Source organism: Asparagus officinalis, chromosome 5 (assembly GCF_001876935.1).
Source record: "Asparagus officinalis chromosome 5, Aspof.V1, whole genome shotgun sequence".
Classification (NCBI taxonomy): Eukaryota; Viridiplantae; Streptophyta; class Magnoliopsida; order Asparagales; family Asparagaceae; genus Asparagus; species Asparagus officinalis.
The window spans coordinates 23,290,823-23,315,166 of NC_033798.1; the positions used below are offsets into that span (position 1 = coordinate 23,290,823).

At 35.4% G+C, this 24,344-nt stretch overlaps 1 protein-coding gene across 2 annotated transcripts; it reads left to right on the forward strand.

Annotated features, from left to right (window-relative positions):
• Window positions 2,204-23,859, forward strand: LOC109840124 (L-arabinokinase). 2 transcript variants are annotated; one of them, XM_020408640.1, is made up of 29 exons: window positions 2,204-2,414; window positions 2,948-3,055; window positions 3,155-3,223; window positions 3,415-3,498; window positions 3,683-3,759; window positions 6,350-6,416; window positions 8,458-8,515; window positions 8,620-8,687; window positions 8,767-8,829; window positions 9,657-9,710; window positions 9,816-9,918; window positions 10,010-10,119; window positions 10,223-10,342; window positions 11,006-11,062; window positions 11,691-11,863; window positions 11,967-12,129; window positions 12,396-12,479; window positions 14,169-14,294; window positions 15,920-16,050; window positions 16,128-16,209; window positions 18,154-18,241; window positions 19,424-19,467; window positions 19,553-19,648; window positions 20,670-20,746; window positions 20,973-21,185; window positions 21,284-21,449; window positions 22,057-22,128; window positions 22,770-22,973; window positions 23,486-23,859. In XM_020408640.1, exons 1-29 carry the CDS (start codon window positions 2,331-2,333, stop codon window positions 23,615-23,617), a joined length of 2,973 nt encoding a protein of 990 aa, XP_020264229.1. In that variant the 5' UTR covers window positions 2,204-2,330; the 3' UTR covers window positions 23,618-23,859. The 2 variants fall into 2 exon arrangements, with proteins under 2 accessions (XP_020264229.1, XP_020264230.1); XM_020408641.1 differs by lacking the exons at window positions 2,204-2,414; window positions 2,948-3,055; window positions 3,155-3,223; window positions 3,415-3,498; window positions 3,683-3,759 and adding exons at window positions 4,352-4,469; window positions 4,654-4,730.

Consider the following 24,344-nt stretch of genomic DNA (forward strand, 5'->3'; position numbering starts at 1 on the left):
CGACTCGACCCAGCCCGTAATGGCCTGGGTCCAACCAGACCCATGATATACCTGGGTCACAGGCTGGACGTGATCCGACCTCAAACCCAGGGTTAGAGAAGTACACCCGGCCCACACTGGCCCGACCCATGTCCGACTCGACTCACCTCGACCTGTGATATTTTTTATTAGACTAGATGTTCCTTTAGCTTTTTAGGTCTGCAACTAGCTGCCAAAAGACCATAGGTCTTTGGCTCGTGGACATTTTGTCCCACTTAGAAACAAAACAACAATCTTTAAGGTCGTTGTTGTCTACTTGGAAGGATTACAAAGTTTAATACAAATTTAAAAATTATTTAATACAAGTTTAAATTACTAAAAAATAAAGATTTTTATAATTATAAATACAAGTTTAATATAAAAAAAGGAAAAAAAGTTGGATGAAAAAACCCATGGGCCGGCTCGTGGGCCGAGTCAGACACGTCCCGCACCCAGGTGGTTGTGGGTTGGGTTGGGTCCAGTCCTAAACCCGCAATCAGAAAAACGGATCCAACCCACTCTAACCTAGCTGGGCCCAGGTTAGGTCCGACCCGACCTTGAACCCGGCGGGCCAGGTCATGGGACTGAACCAGCCCAGCCCACGCCCACCCCTAGCTCTAGGAATACAATAATTTCTATTAGTGTTTATGAATAAGAGTAATCTCACTCATGATTAAGATGAATATTTGTCCCAAGATCGTTAGTCCGAATGATATAATTGTTCTATCAAATCCGTATATTTTATGAACACAAAAATTAGGAACATATTTCAATTCCAACCATCAGTTTTAAGTTTACGATTGACATCTAATTGTTCTCCATGCTCTATAGAGTAGTGCTTAATCATTAATTCATGGTGGGAATTCTTTCATTGTCTTGAGAAAAGAGTATTTTACGTATACCCTTAACTTATTAGTATTTGTAAAAATACCCTTTAAATGCTAAGCAATCGCAAAAACTACCCCTCAAATCATTAATTTTAGAAAAAAATAACATCAAAACAATTAATCATCAACTTTGATTAGCTAATTTGTACTCATGATATAAAAATTATCAACAAAATAGTTGACAATTTTAATACCAAGTTAATGATATGTTGATTTTAGAGGTACCTTTTAACAAAGCGGGTGATTTGAGGGGTAGTTCTACAAATACTAAAATTTGAGGTTGATTTCATGGATATATTTGCCTCCAAAGTAACAAAATTGACAAGTATATCTCATTTTCATTTCCCTTTTTTTCTTCTTTACGTAATTACTCTTCGGATACCTTATTAGTTCATGTCGAAATTCCATCAACCGCATATCCAATGTTTTCATCGACGTTCTCGTCTTCAATAATATATATATTATTTAATTATTAAAAATAATAATACTTTCTTAAATATTACCACTACGGATAACAAAAATCAAATAAACAAAAGCCACATGGGCACTTCGGTGTTGGCCCGTTTCTCCGGATCAGAAAAACTTCATGATCCAGCAAACATCACATCATATTACGTTATTATAAAAAAAAATTGTTATATCCATCATTGATTCATTATCCATTAATAAATAAATAAATTCAACCCCTTATAATATAATTATCATCCATAAACAAATCCAGATTTCCTCGGAGCTCCACTTTAGAAAAGATCAAATCCTTTTATCCCCAAAATCTCGGATCTCTCCCAAATTCGGTTGGAGAAATTTTCTCCCGGCCCACTCCTTATAAATCCAAATTCCTCTCCAGTCCTTTCCACTCGCATTTCCGTTCAATTTTAATTTTCGAGATCGAGATGGTGGCGGTGGTCCTCAACAGCAGCGGCGCCGGCGAGCGGCCGGCGGAAGTTCGCCGTCGCGTATTACATCACCGGCCATGGGTTCGGCCACGCAACTAGGGTTGTCGACGTAAGTATACCGATCTCTTTGTTATTTACCCCCCTGCCACTGACGGTGATGGATCTGCTGCTTTGATGTTCGCGCTTGGGCGAGGCGTTGGATCCGTGGACGCTACAAACTCTCTCTCGCTGGGTGATGGGGACAGGGATGAGGGTGAGCCGTGCTTTGAGATACGCGCTGGGTAGTTTTTGAGAAGAGTGATAGAGAGCTAGACGACTGACGCGATGCTGAGTCATCATAGTGTCTTTATTGCTTTTTATCCGCAACAAATTCCAAATTGATCTTTTTGGGGAAGCGTGTTTATAGCTAAAAGTTTTCTTATTGTGGATATTCTTTCCTTTATTCTAGGGATTTGATTTCCTATATAAAAGGAGAAATCTTTGTCTATTTCTCTTGTTTCCTGTGATTAAACTATTGACAAGAAGATTGATGGGGATGAGTGATCGAGATCCTTTGATCTTCGCCTATTATGTCACCGGCCACGGATTCGGTCATGCCACCCGCGTTGTTGAGGTTCCATGATCCTCATTTTTTTTAGAAATGAAGTATTTGCTTTTTTGCTCAGATGGACAATTTTGGTTTTTCCCCCCTTCCATTTTTGGAGATCTCTGGTTTGGAAAATTATTGCATATTTGATAGAAAATGTGGAGAATTTCGGGACAATGAACAATTATTTGAGTGTTTGAGCTTAGAATATTGATGAATCTCGGTGGTTTAAAAGTCGGAATCAGTGGACTAGCAGTTTAGTTGCAGAGTAGAGAGCAGACGGCTAGCTCAAGATTAAGCTGTATGCTTGTTTAGCGGAATGAAGAAAAAAGAAAGTTTGGGGCTTTGTGTTAATTATGGGGTCAGAAGATGCAAAATTTTGTTTGGGTTTTGGTGATATCAAGTCGTTATCATTATCAAATTGGTAGATGAGATTTGAGTAGATTTTAAATGAATTTACACTTGTACAGTGTTTCCTTTGTTGATTTTGTACTCCGTACATTTTATTTGATAAGGTTTTCAGCGCTTGAGTTCAATTGGGATCCGTGGTTCTGATGTAGGTTGTGCGGCATTTAATTGTAGCTGGGCATGAAGTTCATGTTGTTACGGGTGCTCCGGACTTTGTTTTTACTAGCGAGATTCAGTCTCCCAACCTCCACATTCGCAAGGTGAAATATAGAGAGAAGCCTCCTCCTTTTTTATTTTATTTTATTTTGAGAAACTGTTAATTTTTTTGTTGATATTTTAATGGAAGTTGCGGGTGACAGGACGTGCTGGATTGTGGAGCTGTGCAAGCTGATGCACTGACAGTGGACCGTCTGGCCTCCTTGCAGAAGGTATACTCAAATCATGGATGGATAAGACAACATACTTCTACTTGTTCTTTAGCTTATCATATGCTTCTCATACTTACCACAAAGTATTGCTCGTTTCAGTTACAGGATTTTCTTTTACTTTTGGTGAGATTGGGCTGTATGGATTTGTGTTGCTTCTTTAACTTATTATTGTATGCTTCTGAGCTCTGCAGTACTCCGAGACAGCTGTGGTGCGAAGGCCTTATATTTTGGCAGCAGAAGTGCAATGGCTGCATTCCATCAAGGCTGACTTAGTGGTAGCTGCCATTTCTTTTCCTTGTGATAATCTGATTTATCTTGTTGAAGTCTTGTGTTATTCCAGTAGTTACCTTCTGAAATGTGCTGTACTGAATATCTGAATGATGTACCTGAATTGTGCTTTTAACAGGAGCTACATTTCATTTAACTTGTTGTGTTTGTATATTACTTAAATGGAGACAGGTTTCTGATGTTGTGCCAGTAGCATGTCGAGCTGCTGCAGATGCAGGGATTCACTCTGTTTGTGTTACAAATTTCAGGTATAATATTTTGTTTTGTTGTCTCTTGCTATCCAATGTTGGAATACCATTTTTCTCTTGCATAAAATCTTATTGCTATGCCATGGATATTTTCTGCTTTTTTGTTTATTTATGCTTCAGTGTTAAATGTAATTCCCTCTAGCAAAACTAGTATATTCCCCTTCAAGACTTTTCTTCCAGTATAGTAGAGTCTGGAAGTTACCATATGATCTTTTGGAAGTATGGAAAGCCTTTCTCATGTCAATCGGCTGGGAATTAAGTTCTAATCTAGAGATGGTTGGTTTAGATTGACAACTGGTTTACAAAAATTTTCTAATCCCCGGTGGATCCCTGCTCTGTAGTAGAATTAAGTCTGACGGGAAAACAGTGAGACGATATGAAACAAATGCTGCTGTCAAGTTGATTATGCTTTCTTGTCTGTTTTTCAACGTATAAGATTAACCCGTTTACCTTATATGAACCTGGGTTGCTCTAATGCCAGTCAGAGTTCTGATACTGAGTTGTTTAAGGGAGTTTAGAGAGGGGAGCGGGTTAGGGTTGATTTTTTTTTTTTTTTTTTTGTTTGGTGTCTGTATGGATTTGTGTTGCTTCTTTAACTTATTATTGTATGCTTCTGAGCTCTGCAGTACTCCGAGACAGCTGTGGTGCGAAGGCCTTATATTTTGGCAGCAGAAGTGCAATGGCTGCATTCCATCAAGGCTGACTTAGTGGTAGCTGCCATTTCTTTTCCTTGTGATAATCTGATTTATCTTGTTGAAGTCTTGTGTTATTCCAGTAGTTACCTTCTGAAATGTGCTGTACTGAATATCTGAATGATGTACCTGAATTGTGCTTTTAACAGGAGCTACATTTCATTTAACTTGTTGTGTTTGTATATTACTTAAATGGAGACAGGTTTCTGATGTTGTGCCAGTAGCATGTCGAGCTGCTGCAGATGCAGGGATTCACTCTGTTTGTGTTACAAATTTCAGGTATAATATTTTGTTTTGTTGTCTCTTGCTATCCAATGTTGGAATACCATTTTTCTCTTGCATAAAATCTTATTGCTATGCCATGGATATTTTCTGCTTTTTTGTTTATTTATGCTTCAGTGTTAAATGTAATTCCCTCTAGCAAAACTAGTATATTCCCCTTCAAGACTTTTCTTCCAGTATAGTAGAGTCTGGAAGTTACCATATGATCTTTTGGAAGTATGGAAAGCCTTTCTCATGTCAATCGGCTGGGAATTAAGTTCTAATCTAGAGATGGTTGGTTTAGATTGACAACTGGTTTACAAAAATTTTCTAATCCCCGGTGGATCCCTGCTCTGTAGTAGAATTAAGTCTGACGGGAAAACAGTGAGACGATATGAAACAAATGCTGCTGTCAAGTTGATTATGCTTTCTTGTCTGTTTTTCAACGTATAAGATTAACCCGTTTACCTTATATGAACCTGGGTTGCTCTAATGCCAGTCAGAGTTCTGATACTGAGTTGTTTAAGGGAGTTTAGAGAGGGGAGCGGGTTAGGGTTTATTTTTTTTTTTTTTTTTTTGATTGGTGTGTATTGGTTTTTTTTTTTTGTGTGGGAGGGCTGGGATTGGAGGGGAAGGGGGTTGCATTGTTAGGGAATGAAAGAGAGACAAGCTCTGCTATCATGTTAGACCCTGCTACTACAAAAACCCGAAGTTGAGGTGAAGGTTGAGGGTTATATTTACTTTGACAATATCATCAGATCTAAATTAAACTAGAGGGAGGAATGGAGGGAGATGGGATTAAGGGCCACAGTTAAAAGCATAGGCATGGAGGTCTATTAACAAACTGACCTCATTTGTCACTGTAGCATTGACATTCTTGTGTCTGATATACAAAAACGGTGTTAAGAACTGTTCTCACCATCACTGTATCACATAAATATTCAGAATCAGTGGTCCCTAAGAGTGTATAAAGGAGCGCAACCTCCTGGTGGTGGGTGAAGTTCGTTATGCTCTTCTAAATGATATATGTGTTGAAGCAACTTTGAGGTGAGGTGTGACTTGCAATTGAGAAGGAGATTTATTTAAGCTAAGATGTGCAGGATTACTGTGAAAAGCGATAAAACCAAGATAAAATTGCTCAAGTGCATAGTTCCTGCTGGAAAAGAAAGTTCTGACTCATTATTATAAGATAATGGAGAAAAGAAGGCTGCCGAGAGACCCAAGGACAATGGCGACTTCGGTCAATTTCAAGTTTTTATTCTTTTGATTATATTCGATCCCAACATTTTATAGCCAATATATTTCAATCCTGGCAAGGTAGTATTTTTAGAAGACTGTTAAGCTTTCGGCAGCTGTTGCAGTCAAATACATTTTAAAGAGTTGCACAAGAATCGTGAAATATATGTACTCAAGCCGGTGACAATTTCCATACATTTGTAAATATGACTTTTCATATGGTTGGTACAGAACGTTAGGTGTTATAATGTGTGTGTGTGTGTGTGTATCAATATTTTTTTCGTCTGCAAACCCTGGGTTATATGCAACTACCTGATTATATGTAGATTGAATTTGTTCGACCGTTATTTTCGATGAAATATCTCATAATAGGAAGTTGTTTTCTCTCTTTGCTGTTGCAGCTGGGATTTTATTTATGCTGAATATGTCATGGCAGCAGGAAATCATCACCGTTCAATTGTTTGGCAGGTAATTTTCGCCCTAATGTTGCAATTATTTTTTGGGTAACTCTTCTCGTGTGTGCTTGTAGACCCTCTCTTTCCAAAGTCTTCATTGTTTTCCTAAAGTTATCTGTGATCTGTGATGTTAGCTTATGTTACCAAAGAAACCTGGGCTATCAACATTTTAAGGTTGGATGTGCTCTTTTTACAATATCTATTAATTTATTTTGAAGAAACATGTGAAATGGATTTATACCTGTAACCACATCTCCTTTTAGTTGACAAGTTTACCATACAGTATTATGCTTATCCTATTTTTTAAGGAAAAAAAAAGGAGTAGGAACCTGGGCTATCTACATGTTTTCTTAAAGTTATCTGTAATCTGTGATGTTAGCTTATGTTACTACAGAATCTGGTCTATCAATAGTTAAGGTTGGATGTGCTCTTTTTACATTATCTATTAATTTATTTTTAAGAAACACGTGAAATGGATTTATACCTGTAACCATGTCTCCTTTGAGTTGACAAGTCTATTTGATACAGTATTATGGTTATCCTATTTTTTAAGAGGGGGAAAAAAAGGAAAATGAAACCATTTCAATACATTAAACATGCATTTCTTTTTCTATCTCACATGAGAAAAATTACTTTAGTTATTGACTGTAACAAGAATTTGATGAGGATATTAACACTTATTTTTTAATCTCAAGAAATAGAAATAAATGTTAATATTCTGACCTATTCTTATTACATGTGTCATGTGCTTCTCTTCGGTTTGGCTGATTTCTCACGTAATTATTCTATAAACTTTATGTTAAGACTTGGATTTAATGAGTGTTCATTTGTCAGATTTGTAAATCAACACTGGATAAGTTTGGTAAAATGTTGATGAAGAACATAAACAAAAGAAAATTATAAAATTGAGGTGGACGGGTGTGCGTTGGGAGGAAGAATCGGAGAAAACAAGCATGATTCACTAGTTTCCGCATGTACTTTTCCTTCTATTCATGCGTTAACTAATAGATCTTAAGAAGTAAATTCTTGACTTTTAATTTGTTGAGGTCTTGATGTTTATGCCTCAATTAACTATAAAATGATAATGGTAATAAAAGGTAATTAAAAATAGGAATAATTTAAGAAGCAATTGTTCCGGCAAAGTGAGTTAGATTTTTTGCTTGGTGGGTTTGTTGCCCATGTGCATTGCTTGTGGTGTGACTAAAACATCGCCGGGTGCTCATTAAACCTAGGTAACTCCCTGTGATGCTTTACTGTGTAGTGGGCATTTGGTCCCTGGAATGTTTGCATGTTGTCTAGTTAGTTGAAATACTCTATAGTTCCAAGTTCTAATCAGAAAATTTTCTTAGGCCATTTGCTTTTTGAAGTATAGTTACAGTCTGTATTTGTGTAGTTTTAAGCTATATGGTGTACTTAAAGCTACTTGTTTCCCTGCAAATCCATGTTTGATGTAAAAAGGATTGCATGAATAGCCAAATATTTCTTGTAATTATAGTTATTTTGAAACAAATTTACTATTTGATGCATCCAGCATCTGTAAATGGAGAAATGTGATGTTGAGTTGTATCACCTACCTGAAAATTGTACAGCAAAATTACCCTTGGCACATTTATAACACAAATTTCTACTGGTTTGCTACAAAACGATTTCACAAATTGGTTTTTTCCCCTCTCTTTTTGCTGACATTCTATTTAGTGCAGCTTTTGGTTCACATTTATTCTAAAAAAGGAATCAATGATTGTGTTTACATAAGGCAGTAAGGTCTAGGGTTTAGGAATTCTCTTTTCCCAATTTTCTGGATATGGGGGACTTGTTATTTTGTGCATAAGCTTCCACTACAATTAGTTTTATATCTTCTTTCAAAATCTTAATTCATCTCAGTGTAGTTTTAGTTGTGTCATATATAACTGTTACAAATGGAAAAGCTTGAAATGGATAGTACAAAAAAATGTAAGTACTCTGACAATTCAAGGTGACATGCCATCCAATTGTTCTCCTTGACGACAAATGATTTCCAATATATGCTTACTTTTGCTCTTTTCATAATATTTCAGATAGCAGAAGATTATTCTCATTGTGAGTTCCTACTGCGGCTTCCTGGATATTGCCCGAGTAAGTTATATGGCCCGCCAATCTTCGATTTTCTTATTGCTTCTCTATATTGATTGTATATATCTGTTGAAATCGAATTAAACTTGTGAATATGTGTTCTATAGTGCCGGCTTTCCGAGATGTAATTGATGTGCCTTTGGTGGTTAGAAGGTTACACAAATCCCGTTCAGAGGTGTGAACATTGCAAATAGAGTTTCATTATCTTGTGAACATTTTCAATATAGTTATTTGTAATGCTCTTGTTTGTTCAGGTGAGGAAGGAACTTGGGATTGGTGAGGATGTGAAGTTAGTTATATTCAATTTTGGCGGACAGGTAGGTTATACAAATTTTTGGTGATTTTTCTGTAGTAGTTCCTTTTTGTCTGTGATATTCTGCAGAAGTGAGGTCATGCAAGTATGGGAAAGACCAGTATAGGAAGTAAAACTAAGAATCTCATCTGACTTGTGTAATTCTTCAAGCTACAGCTTTGATGTTCTTTGCTTTACTGTTACACTGTTTCAGACTCGATAAAAGATCATTCGTGTTGGTATCCATTTAAGCCTTCTGATTCTTCTTCTGTGATCATTCTTCTTTTCCTGCGGACCTCGTAGATTTAGCCATAGACATGTCACTTCAGGCTGCTGACTGTTTTTTGTAATCGAATCAGAAATTCAGATAAAAAGTATAATTTGATTAAAAAATTGTTTATGCATCTCATTTGGCTACAGTTGAGACCATTTTCACAGGGAGGACTTGGTTGATACTGTCCATCGACATGCGTTAAGTCTATTTAACTTGTACATATTTTTTTCCAAATAATGGACATACAATGCTTGTACCTTTACTTTAACATATGTCATGGAGATCCTGGGTTGACGTGTGCATCAACCTTTAACTTCAATGGATAATAATTTGCACCTGCCCTTTCCACTATTCCTAAAGTGTATATCAGAGCGATTAAGGAAAACATGTCTTCTCAGGGAAGCTCGAGATGATTACATGATCTTTTCGGAAACTGACACCGCTATTTTCATGGTCGTTATCTTTCAGTACATGTCTATGCTGTTTTGTTGGTGGTGTTACCTTAAACTCTTCAATTTGAGGACTGCAGATCTTCCTTATGTAGAAACTTACATTTTCATTATTATCTTTTTATGCAGCCAGCTGGTTGGATATTGAAGCAAGAGTGGCTGCCTGTTGGTTGGCTATGTCTGGTAGAGTCATCCTCGATATACCGAGCCAGGGTGCTCGTGTTATGTTTTTTTTGGCTAAATATGGAAACTCTGGTTCATAATTCTAATATATTATGTCTTGTGCAGGTCTGTGGTGCATCTGACAAACAAGAGCTTCCTTCAAACTTTATAAGGCTTCCAAAAGATGCATACACACCTGACCTTATGGCTGCATCTGATTGCATGCTTGGTAATCTACTAAAGAAAAAAATAGATCTTCAGTTTTGATCAGACTTTATACTGCAACTATATCGTTAATCTAATCTTATTTTTAATTTTAGGGAAAATTGGTTATGGCACAGTTAGTGAAGCTTTGGCATACAAGTTACCATTTGTCTTTGTGCGCAGAGATTATTTCAATGAAGAACCTTTTTTAAGGAATATGCTCGAGGTTTGCTCATTCTTCTTTGTCACCCTATTACAATTAATTAATTCTTTATGTCTAGTGGCATCTAACATGAACTTCCACATTTGACTCGCATCTTTCGAAGCAGTATTACCAAGGAGGTGTTGAGATGATCAGGAGAGATTTGCTAACTGGCCATTGGACACCTTATCTTGAGCGTGCACTAACTCTAAGTCCATGCTATGATGAGGCCATTAATGGCGGAGAGGTGTTCTCCTTACCTAAATTTGTCCCATCATTTCATTTAATTTTCCTGCAAGATTATAATCATCTGTTATACTCTTTTTGCACCGTATATGCAATTCATTCTATTTTATAAAAGCAATAGAAATGGGAGTCATCACTTGAAGTGGGGAAACAGAAAATGATGGATGACTTTCCTAGCTCACATATCATGCTATCTTATTTATAGTCACATGAAAATATCAAATGGTATCCTTGTGAAGGAAATAAGATGCATAAGCTCCATGTTGATTCTAGATAGATGATAGATCAGTTAAAAGGGGGCAAGCTTACTTATTTTAATGTGTAGTTTTGATTGGGAAATTCAGTTTGAAAAGATTCTTGAATCTTGAGAGATTTGAAGTGAGAGAAGCTTGAATATCTATGTTGGGTAAAAAAATTTCTTCTATGAACACAAAGTTCAATAGTTATGATATAGTGCAGCTTTACATCATGAACGTATGAACTGTCATGAATGTCATTTGCAAGCCTTATATGCTCCACATGCTTTGGAGTACGTTCTATACAAATAATGAGAATATAGTATTGCTCATGCATTGCCACATTCTAAGTTCTTTTATTGGATATTATGTGAATTAACTTTCTCTTGGTAAAACTATGCATAGTAATTACAGTTTCTTAATCTCAGGTGGTCGCTCGCATACTACAGGACACTGCTGCGGGTAAAAGTCATGCATCAGACAGGGTATGTCACTATAAGTTATTACTTATGCATGATGCAGTTAAGTGTGGTGCTCCTTTGGTGTTCGGATGTTTTATTCCTTTTTTTCATGTTATTACTAGAGTTTTAAAGTGGCCACTTGATTGATTGTGGAGTTCTATGCTTGTACATCTAGTAGGCAGAGATTATGTGCTATTGCTATATGAAGATTTTTGAGGAATCCTTTCCTCTTTTCTTTAAATATCCAAGTTAAAATTGTCCCTTTTTTGTGGCTACCAACTTGTCTGCTGTTTATGGGTTTATGGCTGCAATATAATTTTTTCCTTTTCCAGCACAGTGATTTTTAAAATTCTTAGGAACTCTTATTTATTTAATGTGGTGACTTTCCTGATTTATTTCATAATGGTTTAGAGTTGAATGCTTGGAAGTGTCATGTGTCGACTACTTGACCGTTACTTTCACCTTTTGGTTGTTCACCTAATTCTTTCATCATCAGATTTTATAATGGTGAACCTTGTTTTTTCTTTTAAGTTACTGTCTCCCGTGTTATTTGCAACTATGATCTGTATACTGCAGTTCTAACCTTCTTTTCTTGTTTATTAACTTGATTAACAATAAGATGACACTGGATTTTTGAAAACTGTGCGTATAGTTGAGTGGCGCAAGGAGATTGCGTGATGCTATAGTACTTGGATATCAGTTACAAAGAGCTCCAGGCAGAGATCTCAGCATTCCTGATTGGTATACACGTGCTGAGAATGAACTTGGTCTTCGTCCAGCCTCGCCATCTGCAGAAATGAACGGAAATGATTCTCTCAGTGAATTGTGAGTTCACAATTATTTTATAAACTTCTATTACACCTTCTTGTGCTTTATCTGCTACCTATATTAATCAGCTACTGACCTTCTCTCATGGACATTTTGCAAGATGCGTTGAAAATTTTGAAATACTTCATGGCGAGGTGCATGGTTTATCCGATACAGTTGCTTTCCTAAACACCTTGTCAGGACTTGATCATGGAACTGATTCAGGAAAAAGTACTGAGAAACGACGTGAGCGTAATGCTGCTTCTGCACTCTTTAATTGGAAGGTCTCGACTTGCACTAAGTTCTGTTCTCGGTTTTATCAGTCGCTATTTATTGGTTAACAACTCCCCTTATTTCTTCATATTCCAGTTCTTTTTTTTTTAGTTTATTGTGTAATTTTAAGATAGAAGGGGTGCCCACAGTTTGCTGACATGTGATGTTTCTGTATATTCATGTCGAACATGAACATAATTCTGGTAGTTGATCGGCATTTGTTGCTAGTTATATCATCAATCTTCTTCACTTTGGCTTCCCTTTTCTTCACTTTCAGGAGGAAATTTATGTGTCAAGGGCTCCTGGAAGATTGGATGTAATGGGAGGAATTGCAGATTATTCAGGAAGCCTTGTTTTGCAGGTTAGCTTATCTCAACATATAAGTTCACATCGTACAGATTGTTGAGGTTCCAGTTTTGAGATTGTAGAGTCAAAGTAAACAAGGTCAAATAAGCATCTGTTGCGAAGATCTTCATGTCATCCGGTAGAAATTTTATCAAATTCTTTCCGACTCTTGAATTTTCTGTGGTGTTTGCACCAATTTCTGCAAGATAGTCTTCAATGGCCTTGGGCATGCATCATCTTGTATATTCAATAACTCTTAAACATGCAAAAAAAAAAATAGAGAAATCCTTTTAAAAAATGGTCAAACTAGATTATGTATAACTGAATACACAAAATACTAAGCAATTTTGATTGTACGAAAATTTCTTTTCCAGTAAACAAGACAACCATTTTCTAAAGAGAATTAAGCTCCCAAAAAGAACGAGGGAAAAAAATTACGGGAAACTATGGCTCTGTTCAGTTTGGTGGAAGTAGTTTCCCTTTCCATGTCCAATTGCACTTTGCTTTAAGAGGTCTTGCTTACGCTAAATAAACAATTAATTGAAATCCCAACTATGAAATACCCAAGCATTACCAGTGTATTACACTTTAGATGGGTCTATCCTATCACAAAATAGGATATTATACAAAAGTAAATATGATTGCAAAGTTTTGTAACAAAAATACACATAAGATAACAAGGAAAGGTCACTACTACAAAATTTTAAAATGCGCACATTATGTTAAAGATAAAAAACAGAAATACAAGCAACTCAGGTAAACATTAAAAAATTAATAGAAATATAAATTCTGCAAACAAATAATAAGCTGACCATATGTTAAAAAGTCAACATTTGACGACATTAAATTAACATGAGCAAGTAGTTTATTTGTAATTTGTTAGCTTAAGAAATATTAACAGAAATATAAACTCTGCAAACAAATAATAACCTATTAGATAATACCATTAACCAAGTGCAAACCAAGGTTAAAGAGGTTATTTCTGACAAAACGTTAATTTGTTAAATAAAGTGTTAAAACGAATTTGTCGTAAAATTAAGAAAAAATATATCTGTTGTGAAGTTATATAACAAGCTAAGCAGTATTGTTATGAGAAGTTTAATCACTAATTTTTTTTTTGTTATATGTAAAGTTCAGCTAATTCTACATTATGTATTTACAATGATTAATAGGAATTTCAATACCTGCTCTGAATACATGATTACATGAAACCTAATTGAAACTCCATCGGTTATTAAAAGAAACTCATCTTAACTTACATAAATTTTAATTACTTTTTAGAATAACTTAGTTATACTAAAGAAGAAAAATTAGTCACTCTTTATGGAAAGTCTGATTTTTTTTCAATCTGCAATTGTTGATATCACTGAAACTTCCAATACTGGTACGTAAATAGTAATAGTAATAGCCCCGATAGCATTGTCGTACAGTTACATCCCTTGTATATATGTATACATACATATTTGTAACATATTTTCTTGCTTACATTAACTGCATGAGATTGTAATAAAAACTCCATAGAATTCTAACCACTTAAACAAATACATTTCAATAAAGCTGCTGCAAGGTTACATTTTCAGTTCATATATTGCATTTCGTTACTCCATTTTAGCAAGTTGTTCACAGATTAGTGGTTGATGGTATTATTACCAATCTGTGTTGTTATAATGACTTTGGATTAAAATTTTATTTTTTTCATTGATAGATGCCAATTAGAGAGGCTTGTCATGTTGCTGTTCAAAGGAATCATCCTAGCAAACACAAGCTCTGGAAACATGCTCAAGCACGACAACAGGCAAAAGGAGAGGGACCCCTACCAGTTCTGCAGATTGTATGTCATTTTTTGCTGATAACTTTAGAAATGAAGGAATTTCTTATAATAATTTTATCAGCTTTGACTATGTGGCAGACTTTTAATTTAGGAAACTTTTTTTGAAGGAAATTATCTGGTCAAATGAGTTCCAGACTGTTTGTCAATGAGTTGTGTTTTCAGCACACAGATGCTGCATAGAATTTTCACTCATCTTGCTGACCAAAATCTTCCATAGAGCCCAAGGACAACCACAATGTTAATTTACCCTTGTTCTAGCCCCGCCATGCAAACCCCCCCCCCCCCCAAAAAAAAAAAAAAAAAAAAACAACCTACCGCTTTTTCCGACCTCGACCATGGCAATACCGCCATCCTCCTTGTTGATATGTCGTGTATCTTAGGCTTCCATTCTGGTAGAATGTCAGTTACTATATGAAGAAGCTCATATGCTGTGTCATTTTACCAGGGTCACTTTTTCTGCTGTCTGCCTGAAACACAGCACTGATTGAGGTTAACCTCAAACGCTACCTTTAGGACATGTGGTGAAAGCATTGAAGGGCTTGCTAGTGGAGATCTCATTTACGTTAACTGAATTTAGGCTATTCCTTTGGCAGATTCACTTGAAATGAGCTAGTTTTGAATCTAATTAACTCTTTTCTACTTCAGTGTTATGTCATCAGGGTATTTGTACGAAAAGGCTTTACAATACATGATACAATGATATTTCTAGAATCATGTTATATTGGAAAAGTGACTTGACCTCAGAGAGGGATAATCAAGTTTTAGTTATTGTAAAAGTATACTACAAGTACATAATCTTCTAGTAAGACAACATTATTAATTTTGTTAATTTCATAACATTGTCTTAATTTCTCAATATGGATAGTGCTACTTGCTACTGAATTTTTTTTTAATAATGTTATTCTTTAAATCTCAGTTCTCTAATTTATGATGCTAATTTTTATTTTTTATGACCACATTCTATCACTTAGAATCTTAAGGGAAAAGATAAATATGATAAGATTTTGTCTTCTAATATTCTGACAGCAGAAAATTTATGAGGAGGGATGGGGCATGAATGGAAGTTCCTGTGTGGATAAGCAATTCAACACTGAAAATAGAGGGGCATATAGGCATTTTCTCCTCTCTTCGTTTTCTTTTTCTTTTTCATGTGTTTGGTTAGGGGTCGGGGAAGGAGGTGCTTGTGTAAAAATTAATGCACCGGTTCCAATGTCAACATGCAGATTGCAGAATTACATTGGACGTATTTTACTGCTAAATAATCGAGATAAAGATAATATTGAGACCCCTAGTTTTTCTTTCAGAATGAGAAATCAAACTTACGAATATACGGGGTAGGGCTAGGGTGTGTTGGGGATCATGTAAAGAGTAATGCACCGGTTGTAATTGCAGAATTCAAAATCACTATTGGAAGCATTTTTCCTACTGAATAATCCGGATAAAGATAGTATTGAGACCCTTAGTTTTTCTTTCAGAATGAGACATCAAACTTTTTAGAATATAAATTTCTCCCCTTTTTACTTCATTGTTATATTCAAATTTTCATTCCTGCAAATGGATTGTACTCATACTTGTGACTTTGTATTTCACAAATAAATTTGTTGCTAATTCCCAGCTGTTTTTAGGTATCTTTTGGATCTGAGTTAAGTAATCGTGCACCTACATTCGACATGGACCTCGCAGATTTGATGGATGGTGAGCAACCAATGTCATATGAGAAGGCCAGAGAGTACTTTGCACAAGATCCCTCCCAAAAGTGGGACATGTCTTCCATTAAATTAATTTCATCCTTTTGTTCTTTATGGCTTCACTATATTATGTCTTCCCCTTCAGGTGGGCTGCATATGTTGCGGGGACCATCCTTGTTTTGATGACTGAACTTGAGATCCACTTTACTGACAGTATCTGCATACTGGTGTGCTTTTTTTCTCTGTCGATCTTTCTTACTTGTTTACTCAAAAAAAATTTTAAAAATACTCCAGTTAAGTAATGTCATATGCATATGAAATTGCATCATATGTATGTATGTGTGTTAGGATGCCTGTACTCTTAGGGGTTGTTTGTTTGCCTAAAAAAAGAGGGAAATCAAAGAATAGGAAACATATTTCTAAGAAAAATTATTTTGAGATTGTTTGGTTGGCTAAAAAAAGAAGGAAATCAAAGAATAGGAGATGAGTTATCACATTATTATTGGATGATGTGGTGATTTTTTAAGAAAATTTGTTTTGAGGCTGTTTGGTTGGCTAAAAAAATAAGGAAATAAATTATAAGAAACTTATTTCCTGTAATAGGTTCTTTTCTTGTGTTTGGTTCATTCATAAAAATAAGAAAATAGATGAGATGAGATGAGTTGTCATTATATTATTGGATGATGTGACCCACACTTAAAGGAAATTGATTTCTTAGCTTTTTTTGGAGGAAATGGGTGAAAATGAAATGTTAATGAGATGAGATGAGTTATCATATTATTGGATGATGTGAGTGATTTTTAAAGATGAGATGTGATGGAGATGAGATGAGTTGAATGATGTGACTCATTTCTTGTGTTTGGTTTATTTTTAGGAGATGATATGAGATGAGTTGTGGGATGAAAATAATATTTTATTGGATGTTGTGGTGAGTTTTAGGGATGGAAATGGATGAAAATAATATTTTATTGATTTCCATGTACCATTTTCCTTTTCTTGATTTTTAGGAAACCAACCAAACATCCCCTTAGAGAAAAGCTAATTAAATATGCTTAAAAGATTTCTCTTTCAAATTTGCATTCATTAAAGATCAATGTATTGATACCTTAAACCTTTAGCAAATTATATGGTTTGGATGGGCATTTTTGCAACTTGCCTACTAATCTTTTAGCATATCATCTCAATTAAGTATTACTTCATCTTCATCTTATGAAGGGCTTCGACACGCCTGGTTAACTAGTAGAATGCAATTTATCTGTTTATGCATGTCATCATGCTTATTAAAGGGAAATTCTATGGGACGGTTATAAGACCAACAATGTTTTATGGGTCAGAGTGTTGGGCAATTAAAAAATAACATGTGCAAAAGACAAGTGTAGGAAAAATAAGAATGTTGAGATGGTCTTGTGGGTATACACTAGAAGATAAGATAAAAAAATTGACTACATTCGTAGTAAATTAGAGGTTGCTCCTATTGATGATAAAATGAGAGAGAATCTACTAAGATGGTATGGTCATGTACAACGGAGACCTCTTGGTGCACTAGTTAGGAAAAGTGTAGTATTATAGTTAATGGGGCTAGGAAAATTAGAGGTGGACGTAAAAGAACTTGGTTGGAATCTATTAAGAAGGATATGATAATGTTTAACTTAACGGAGGAGATATACCATAATAGAATGAAATGGAATAATAGGATTCATGTAGCTAACCTCAAACATTTGGGATAAAGGCTTTGATGTTGTATGTTATTGTAGGTTGATAAATCCAAGTAGAGAGAACCCCAGTGGTATAAGGCTTGTAATGTTAAAAGTTGTTGCTAAATTAGCAACACAATTTTCGTTTCAAATACAAGTTTTTCATCTGTTGTAAAAAATCACACTAGGTCAGTTGTAAGGTTATTTTCATAATTTTTTTCATAATTTACCACCTACTATGTAAAGTCTGGACAGCCTACATTTATAGTTCTCAAACGCTGTTGCAGTAAGCAAGAGTTAAATTGCTCTCTAGTGTGTGTGTGTGTGTGTACATTTCAATTATTCTTCAAAACATTTTTTTTCTCTGCTTCAAAATAGTTTATTCCTGTCTTACGGGAATTTTCCAACAATGATGATTAGCTTCTAGAAATTATTCCTCAGAACAAATGCAATGCTTTCTGCTTCACTTTGTGTCAGGTTTCATCTGCTGTTCCAGAAGGCAAAGGCGTCTCTTCTTCTGCAGCAGTGGAGGTTGCAACCATGTCTGCCATTGCTGCTGCTCATGGTTAGTATTTTATATGATCTGCAGTAACTTTGCAGATGCACAGTAGTTGTGAACAGGATAGTATATGGTCCAAGTTGTTCACAGTGACTTTGGAAGCTCTGGAGACATGATTGTATCACTATTATCCTTCATCTTTGTGATCTTTATTCTTTTATACGTCTATGCTTCCTTTCTACTCATGCCCATATTTCACACGATTCTTTATCCAAGGGTAACCCTCTTGGTTCCATGAATAATCATTTCCTTTCAATTTAGCAATGTACTCTGACCAAGTGTTCTTTTTCTTTCCAACATATCCCTTCAATAGGTAGGGGCCATATAGTCTGTAGAGAAAATAGAAAAGGGAAAAGATCCTTATTCATCTAGCCCTAACCTCTCTTAAACAGAGATTGGAAGGATATTACAAAATAGGTACGAGATAAAAGTATATCTGATCACATAATATAATATCTCAACAGTATCTCATAATATCTACTAAATCTACTAATACCAAATTATCAGCATTATCTAACATGTCTTCTAATAATCGTTGATAACATCATAATACCATCCTTAGTTTACCAACTGCAGTAATGCTATCCTAATACTTTTTCTACTTGTATGTGCCTAGTTCTTTGGACATAGGTACACTGATTTTGTAAATCGTGAAAGGGTATGGATACTGCATGTACCTGAATATGTTAAGGTGAAAACATGCACTATACATTCTTATGATAAAAATAATATAATATGTGCATATAGCAGACATAAGCATTCTATACATTTAAAGAAGTATAGAAATAGGTATTTTCCTTCAGTTTCTTTTTGTAGCTTGCTATGTCTTAACATTTATGAAATTTTGATGGAAATGAATGTTAGAATTTGTGAATGCATAGACATGAAGTATTCAACTAGGACGAAAACAGCGCTCAAGAAGTATCCAGAGGATGTCTGAAAATTAGAATTGTGTAATAATATTTATGCAACATGTCAGGTATGCATTCTCAGTTAAAGAGAAGTGTCATACAAGTATCAAGCATTATCCAGGAAGTCTCATGTTGATACTGACATGGCTGCATGACAAACTGTCAGCATACATCAGTGTGTCTATAAGATACGTGTTGTTATGCCTTATACTACCACAGTAGTGTTTGATTGCATTAGTTTCTCTGTGAGTAACAGGATTGCTATTAATCTGTGCAGGGCTAGACATAAGTCCAAGGAAGCTTGCACTGCTTTGCCAGAAGGTATAATACTTGAGTCTTATTTTATCATATAGTGGTCAATATATATCATTTTCCTTTACCTTACATATAAAACCTTTTCTGACAGGTTGAAAATCATATTGTTGGAGCTCCGTGTGGTGTGATGGATCAAATGACGTCAGCTTGTGGGGAAGCCAACAAATTACTTGCCATGGTTTGCCAGGTCTGCATTGCACAAGCACACGCCTTTTATTTAATGGTGATATAAGATTAGCTGTGTTCAATTTCTCTATGACCTGGACCTACCTGTATGCTGGCATGATAAATCCATAAACAAGTTGAGTTTCCTGTGTGTATTATTTAGTAGCCATTGTCTGAGTTGTTACCATGCCCGCATTCATCATTCTGTCCTCCTTGGTCGAGTGCATATTATGAGTACTAGGGCTGTCGAACCGAATCGAATCGGATACTAAGGTGTTGGTATTAGCATTTGTTTAAAATTTCCGTATTCCAATTTGAATTCGAATATCCATTTCTAGAGTTTTTTTTTAATTCGAACTTGAATACTCTATATTTGATAAATATTCACGATTGGTTATCGAATATTAAAGTATATTCATATTGCTGAAGAATTTGATTTTCAAATAATATTCAAGTTTGTAATTGAAAATTGTTCCTTTATAATTATGATGTATCTATATTTAATTTGAATATTTTGTTAAAAAATTAATTTAAGAATCTTTAAGTCTCTCCAAATTAGTATATAGAACTTAAATCGAAAATGTAAGTGGGCTGAAAATATAATATCGTGTATGTAATAGTAAAAATTATAAGCGATGAATTTCTTAACTAATATTTGATAAGCAAATGAATCCAGTATGCATTTGGTTAAATTATATTCGTTTTTGAACTTGAATACTGAAAACTATTTGTTTAGCATTAAATGAACTACCGAATTGAATATGGCCTTATATTTTCTCGAACAATTGACAAACTATTTGTTAATTATTTAGTTCATTTCCACCCCTAATTACTAGGAACGTGTAAAATTACCTTTGGCTTCAGTCTGGCATGACTAAGGAGCTCATAAGCTATGATAAACTTGATTTAGAAAAGGTCTTTAATGCCTGCCCACACATTTGGTTTGGTTTCTGATTTGTTAGCCAGATCAACCACGTGCCAGAGTGTGCCCAATACTACTACACATTTTTCAGCGTCTTACATCTTTTATATTTTTCATGCAGCCTGCTGAAGTAAAGGAGCTTGTCACCATCCCAACCCATATACGATTTTGGGGTCTTGATTCAGGAATAAGGCACAGGTATCTTATATTTTCTTCTTTTATCAGCTATATGTTCTTACTATTCATTGTTGATATTTGTATCAATGCCAACAGTTAATTTCATCGGTATTGCAAGCGTGTGTTATTGAGCATACTGATCTTTGTTCCTAAAAAGAGTATTCTAATCCTGTTCTTGAAGAACTTCTGAGAATGATTTGTGGTACTTGCATATGTCTATGTTTTTCTGAATAAGTATATTGTGCAGTGTTGGCGGGACTGATTATGGATCTGTAAGAATTGGAACCTTTATGGGGCGTAAGATTATAAAATCTGAGGCAGCTGCCTTGTTGACTCGCTCACTGCCAGGTCCAAATGCTCCTCAAGGTTACATGAACCATGATGAGTATGAAGAACATGGCATAGAGCTAGTCAAAGCCGAAGCATCTCTTGATTACTTATGCAACCTTTCTCCTCACAGGTATGATCCTTTACATTAGTTATTTTGTAGTTGTTAACATGCAATGAGTATGAAGAGCATGGAATAGACATGCCATTATACTTTCTCCCTTGTTGCAGATATGAAGCCGTATATGCTAAGAAAATTCCAGAATCCATACTAGGAGAGTCATTTTTGAACAAATATGCCAATCACAATGATACAGTAACCGTAATAGATCCCAACCGCAAATATGCAGTCAAAGCACCAGCCAAACATCCGATTTATGAGAAGTTCCGAGTAGAGGTTTGCACTTATCTTTTGTAAACGGGTCCGTTTTTGTTACTGATGTTGCATAGACTGTCTATGCACTCATCCTTTTCAGGCTCTTGTTTTGTTTTGTGTAGTTCTGTTGGTTACTTGAGTTACTGAAGTTAGGTAAGTTATAAATTATAAATCCAAAATGTGCAGCATTAGGAGTTATAAAGTGCAACCTATAAAGTTAGTTTATTAATATTATAAAAGTTGGATCTTTTTTGAATTAGAATGCAAAATTTTCGAGTTTTTATGCATTGAATGGATTATTTTCTGTGGTATGCCATCTTCACAATTTGTTAGGGAGTTCTTAAGAATTTTATTTATTTGTTATGCTGCTACTAGACTGAGTTAGAAACATAAGCGCTGGTACCTTGCTATATGTATGGCTAACAAGAACAACTGTGACTAGCCATTGGAAATTCTTCATTTTATCTGAGAGGTTGAAGGAGGATTATACTCAAATTTAGGTTCTTATGCTGAAGATTTTGTGAGAACTGATTATGTTGTTAAGTAATGTTGCTTTTTCTCAACAAACCTGCAATAAGATTCATCATACCTACATTAGTACTTACTTCCCTATGGTTGATGTTTATAGGCCTTTAAAGCATTATTAACAGCAGCAGCAACAGATGAGCAGCTTTCAGCACTTGGAGAACTGATGTACCAGGTAAACAACTAAAATTTCATGTTCCTCTTCTTTTTTTTTAAATCTTGTATAGCGTTCTAGTATTCCTTCAGACTGTTTTCCCTTTTTCAAATGAGCAAGGCGGATAACTCTAGTCCTCTCTTCTAGGGAAGAAGGAAATTCCTTTGATTGCGATTATGTTTGTTGGCAAACTGTCACCTCCGTGTCACATTCCAATGCCTTTACCAATTCTTACCATGTTTCTGTAGAATTCCTTAAGTTGCCTGTCTGTCAGGAATACCTGTTGGAAAGATACAATATTGTGGAGCCAGAAACTAACCAATTAGACCAGACCATTTTAGTTCTACATTTTTTTTCTTACTTGCGCTGCAGTTTATGTTGAAAGTATTAATATATTTAGCAAGCGTCTCGAAGATTCTCATGAATCAAGAATGACATTTTGATTCACTCTAATTTAAATTTAATACTTAGTTGTCTGTGAAATTTGCTTCTTTCTTTTTCAATCAACTGTTAATTTAACCTGCATGCTATCTTTTTTGTTCTTTTGTTTTTGTTCTACGGAACATTTCACAGTGTGTTCATTTTTTTGTTACTGCTCTAGAGTCATAGCTTTCTTCTGTTTGTGAAGTTTCTCTTCTCATAGCTTTACCACTTTGATGCAGTGCCACTACAGCTACAATGACTGCGGACTGGGATCAGATGGAACAGATAGGCTGGTCAAGTTAGTTCAAGAAATGCAACACTGCAGGTCCTCTCACAGTGATGGTTCGAGTTTATATGGTGCAAAAATCACCGGAGGGGGCTCAGGTGGCTCAGTTTGTGTTATTGGAAAGAACTGTATTCGAAGTAATGAAGAAATTCTTGAGGTAACATTTAAACCTGATGCGTGGTTTTTGATCTGTTAATTGTCTCATAAGTGTAGTAATTACCGATTACTACACTTGTTGCATGCCATCTTGGGGCTAGACCATTCTAATTCCAGCATTTAAAAGAGTGAAGTAGCACACGTAAGTGAAGCATTGATATATAGTTCTTTTGATGCAAAATGCTGTGAATCTAAAATGAAAGGACCTTAGTGACAAAATTATTCTGATCTTTATCTCTTCCAGTATTTTTGTTGCAATTGCAATTGGAATTATAATTTAAATCCTGTTTGCATCTCAAAAAATTTCAATTGCAACAACGTTCCAATTGCGATTGTATTGCATGCAAATGACAAAATTTTCAATCAACTGCATTGCATAAAATGTGTCGATTGCATGCAACTTCAGTTACAACCAAACTTTTATTGTTTCGGTTCATTTTCACAAAAATTATAGATTTTTCATTGCTTATTACTTGTAATCTGCCTCCTAATAGTGTTCATTGTGGTTCCCAGATCCAGCAGAGGTATTATGCCGCCACAGGCCATCTACCATTTATCTTCGAGGGCTCATCCCCAGGTGCAGGGAAGTTTGGCTACCTAAAATTACGACGCAGACAATCCTCCGATACAAAGTTAGATCTATAATCAACTAATTCAAAGTGCAGGATCAGTGCCACTCGGGATATGTGAAAGCATCTTCAGGGTTATTTAGTTTAAAACGGCAATAATGTCAGTTCCAAGCTTAATAATAAGAACATGCTTAAGTTGCTGTGAAATGGATATTTTTACATGTAAATATTTTGCATGTCTGGGAAATAAAGAGATCTGCAAGGTGATTTCACATTGTAAATCATCATTTATTGATCATGTCAGCTGAGTTCGGAGTATCGGGACTTTGTCTTTTTCATGTTCACTAGCTTGTCTAGATGCAAATCAAAGTCTTCAACTAATAAGCAATTAATGTGGTTAGATTGTCCCCATATCTATGCTCTAGTGACAGGATATTGGTATCAGAAGATAATTATCGGAGATCTTGGTCTTTGATTTATCAATCAAAGCTTAAGATCTCATTCTCTTTCTCCTCCCTACTTTTCCTCATGAGGAGATCATGACCTTTGATTGATAAATCAAATGCCAAGATCTCATGAGGAGATCTTAGGAATAGTCCTCATTAGTAGAGGATCCCATCCCCATGTTTTCCCTTTTTTTCATCTTTCTTTATTTTTGTTTTGGGCTTTGAATATAATTTGATATGGGTAAAAGAAGTGGCATGGACACTAATATTGTATATATTATTATTATTATTTATGGTTCAAGCGGATTGCAAGGTGAAACTGCAGAAGTTTTCTTAAAAGGGGCACCGAAGCCTTTT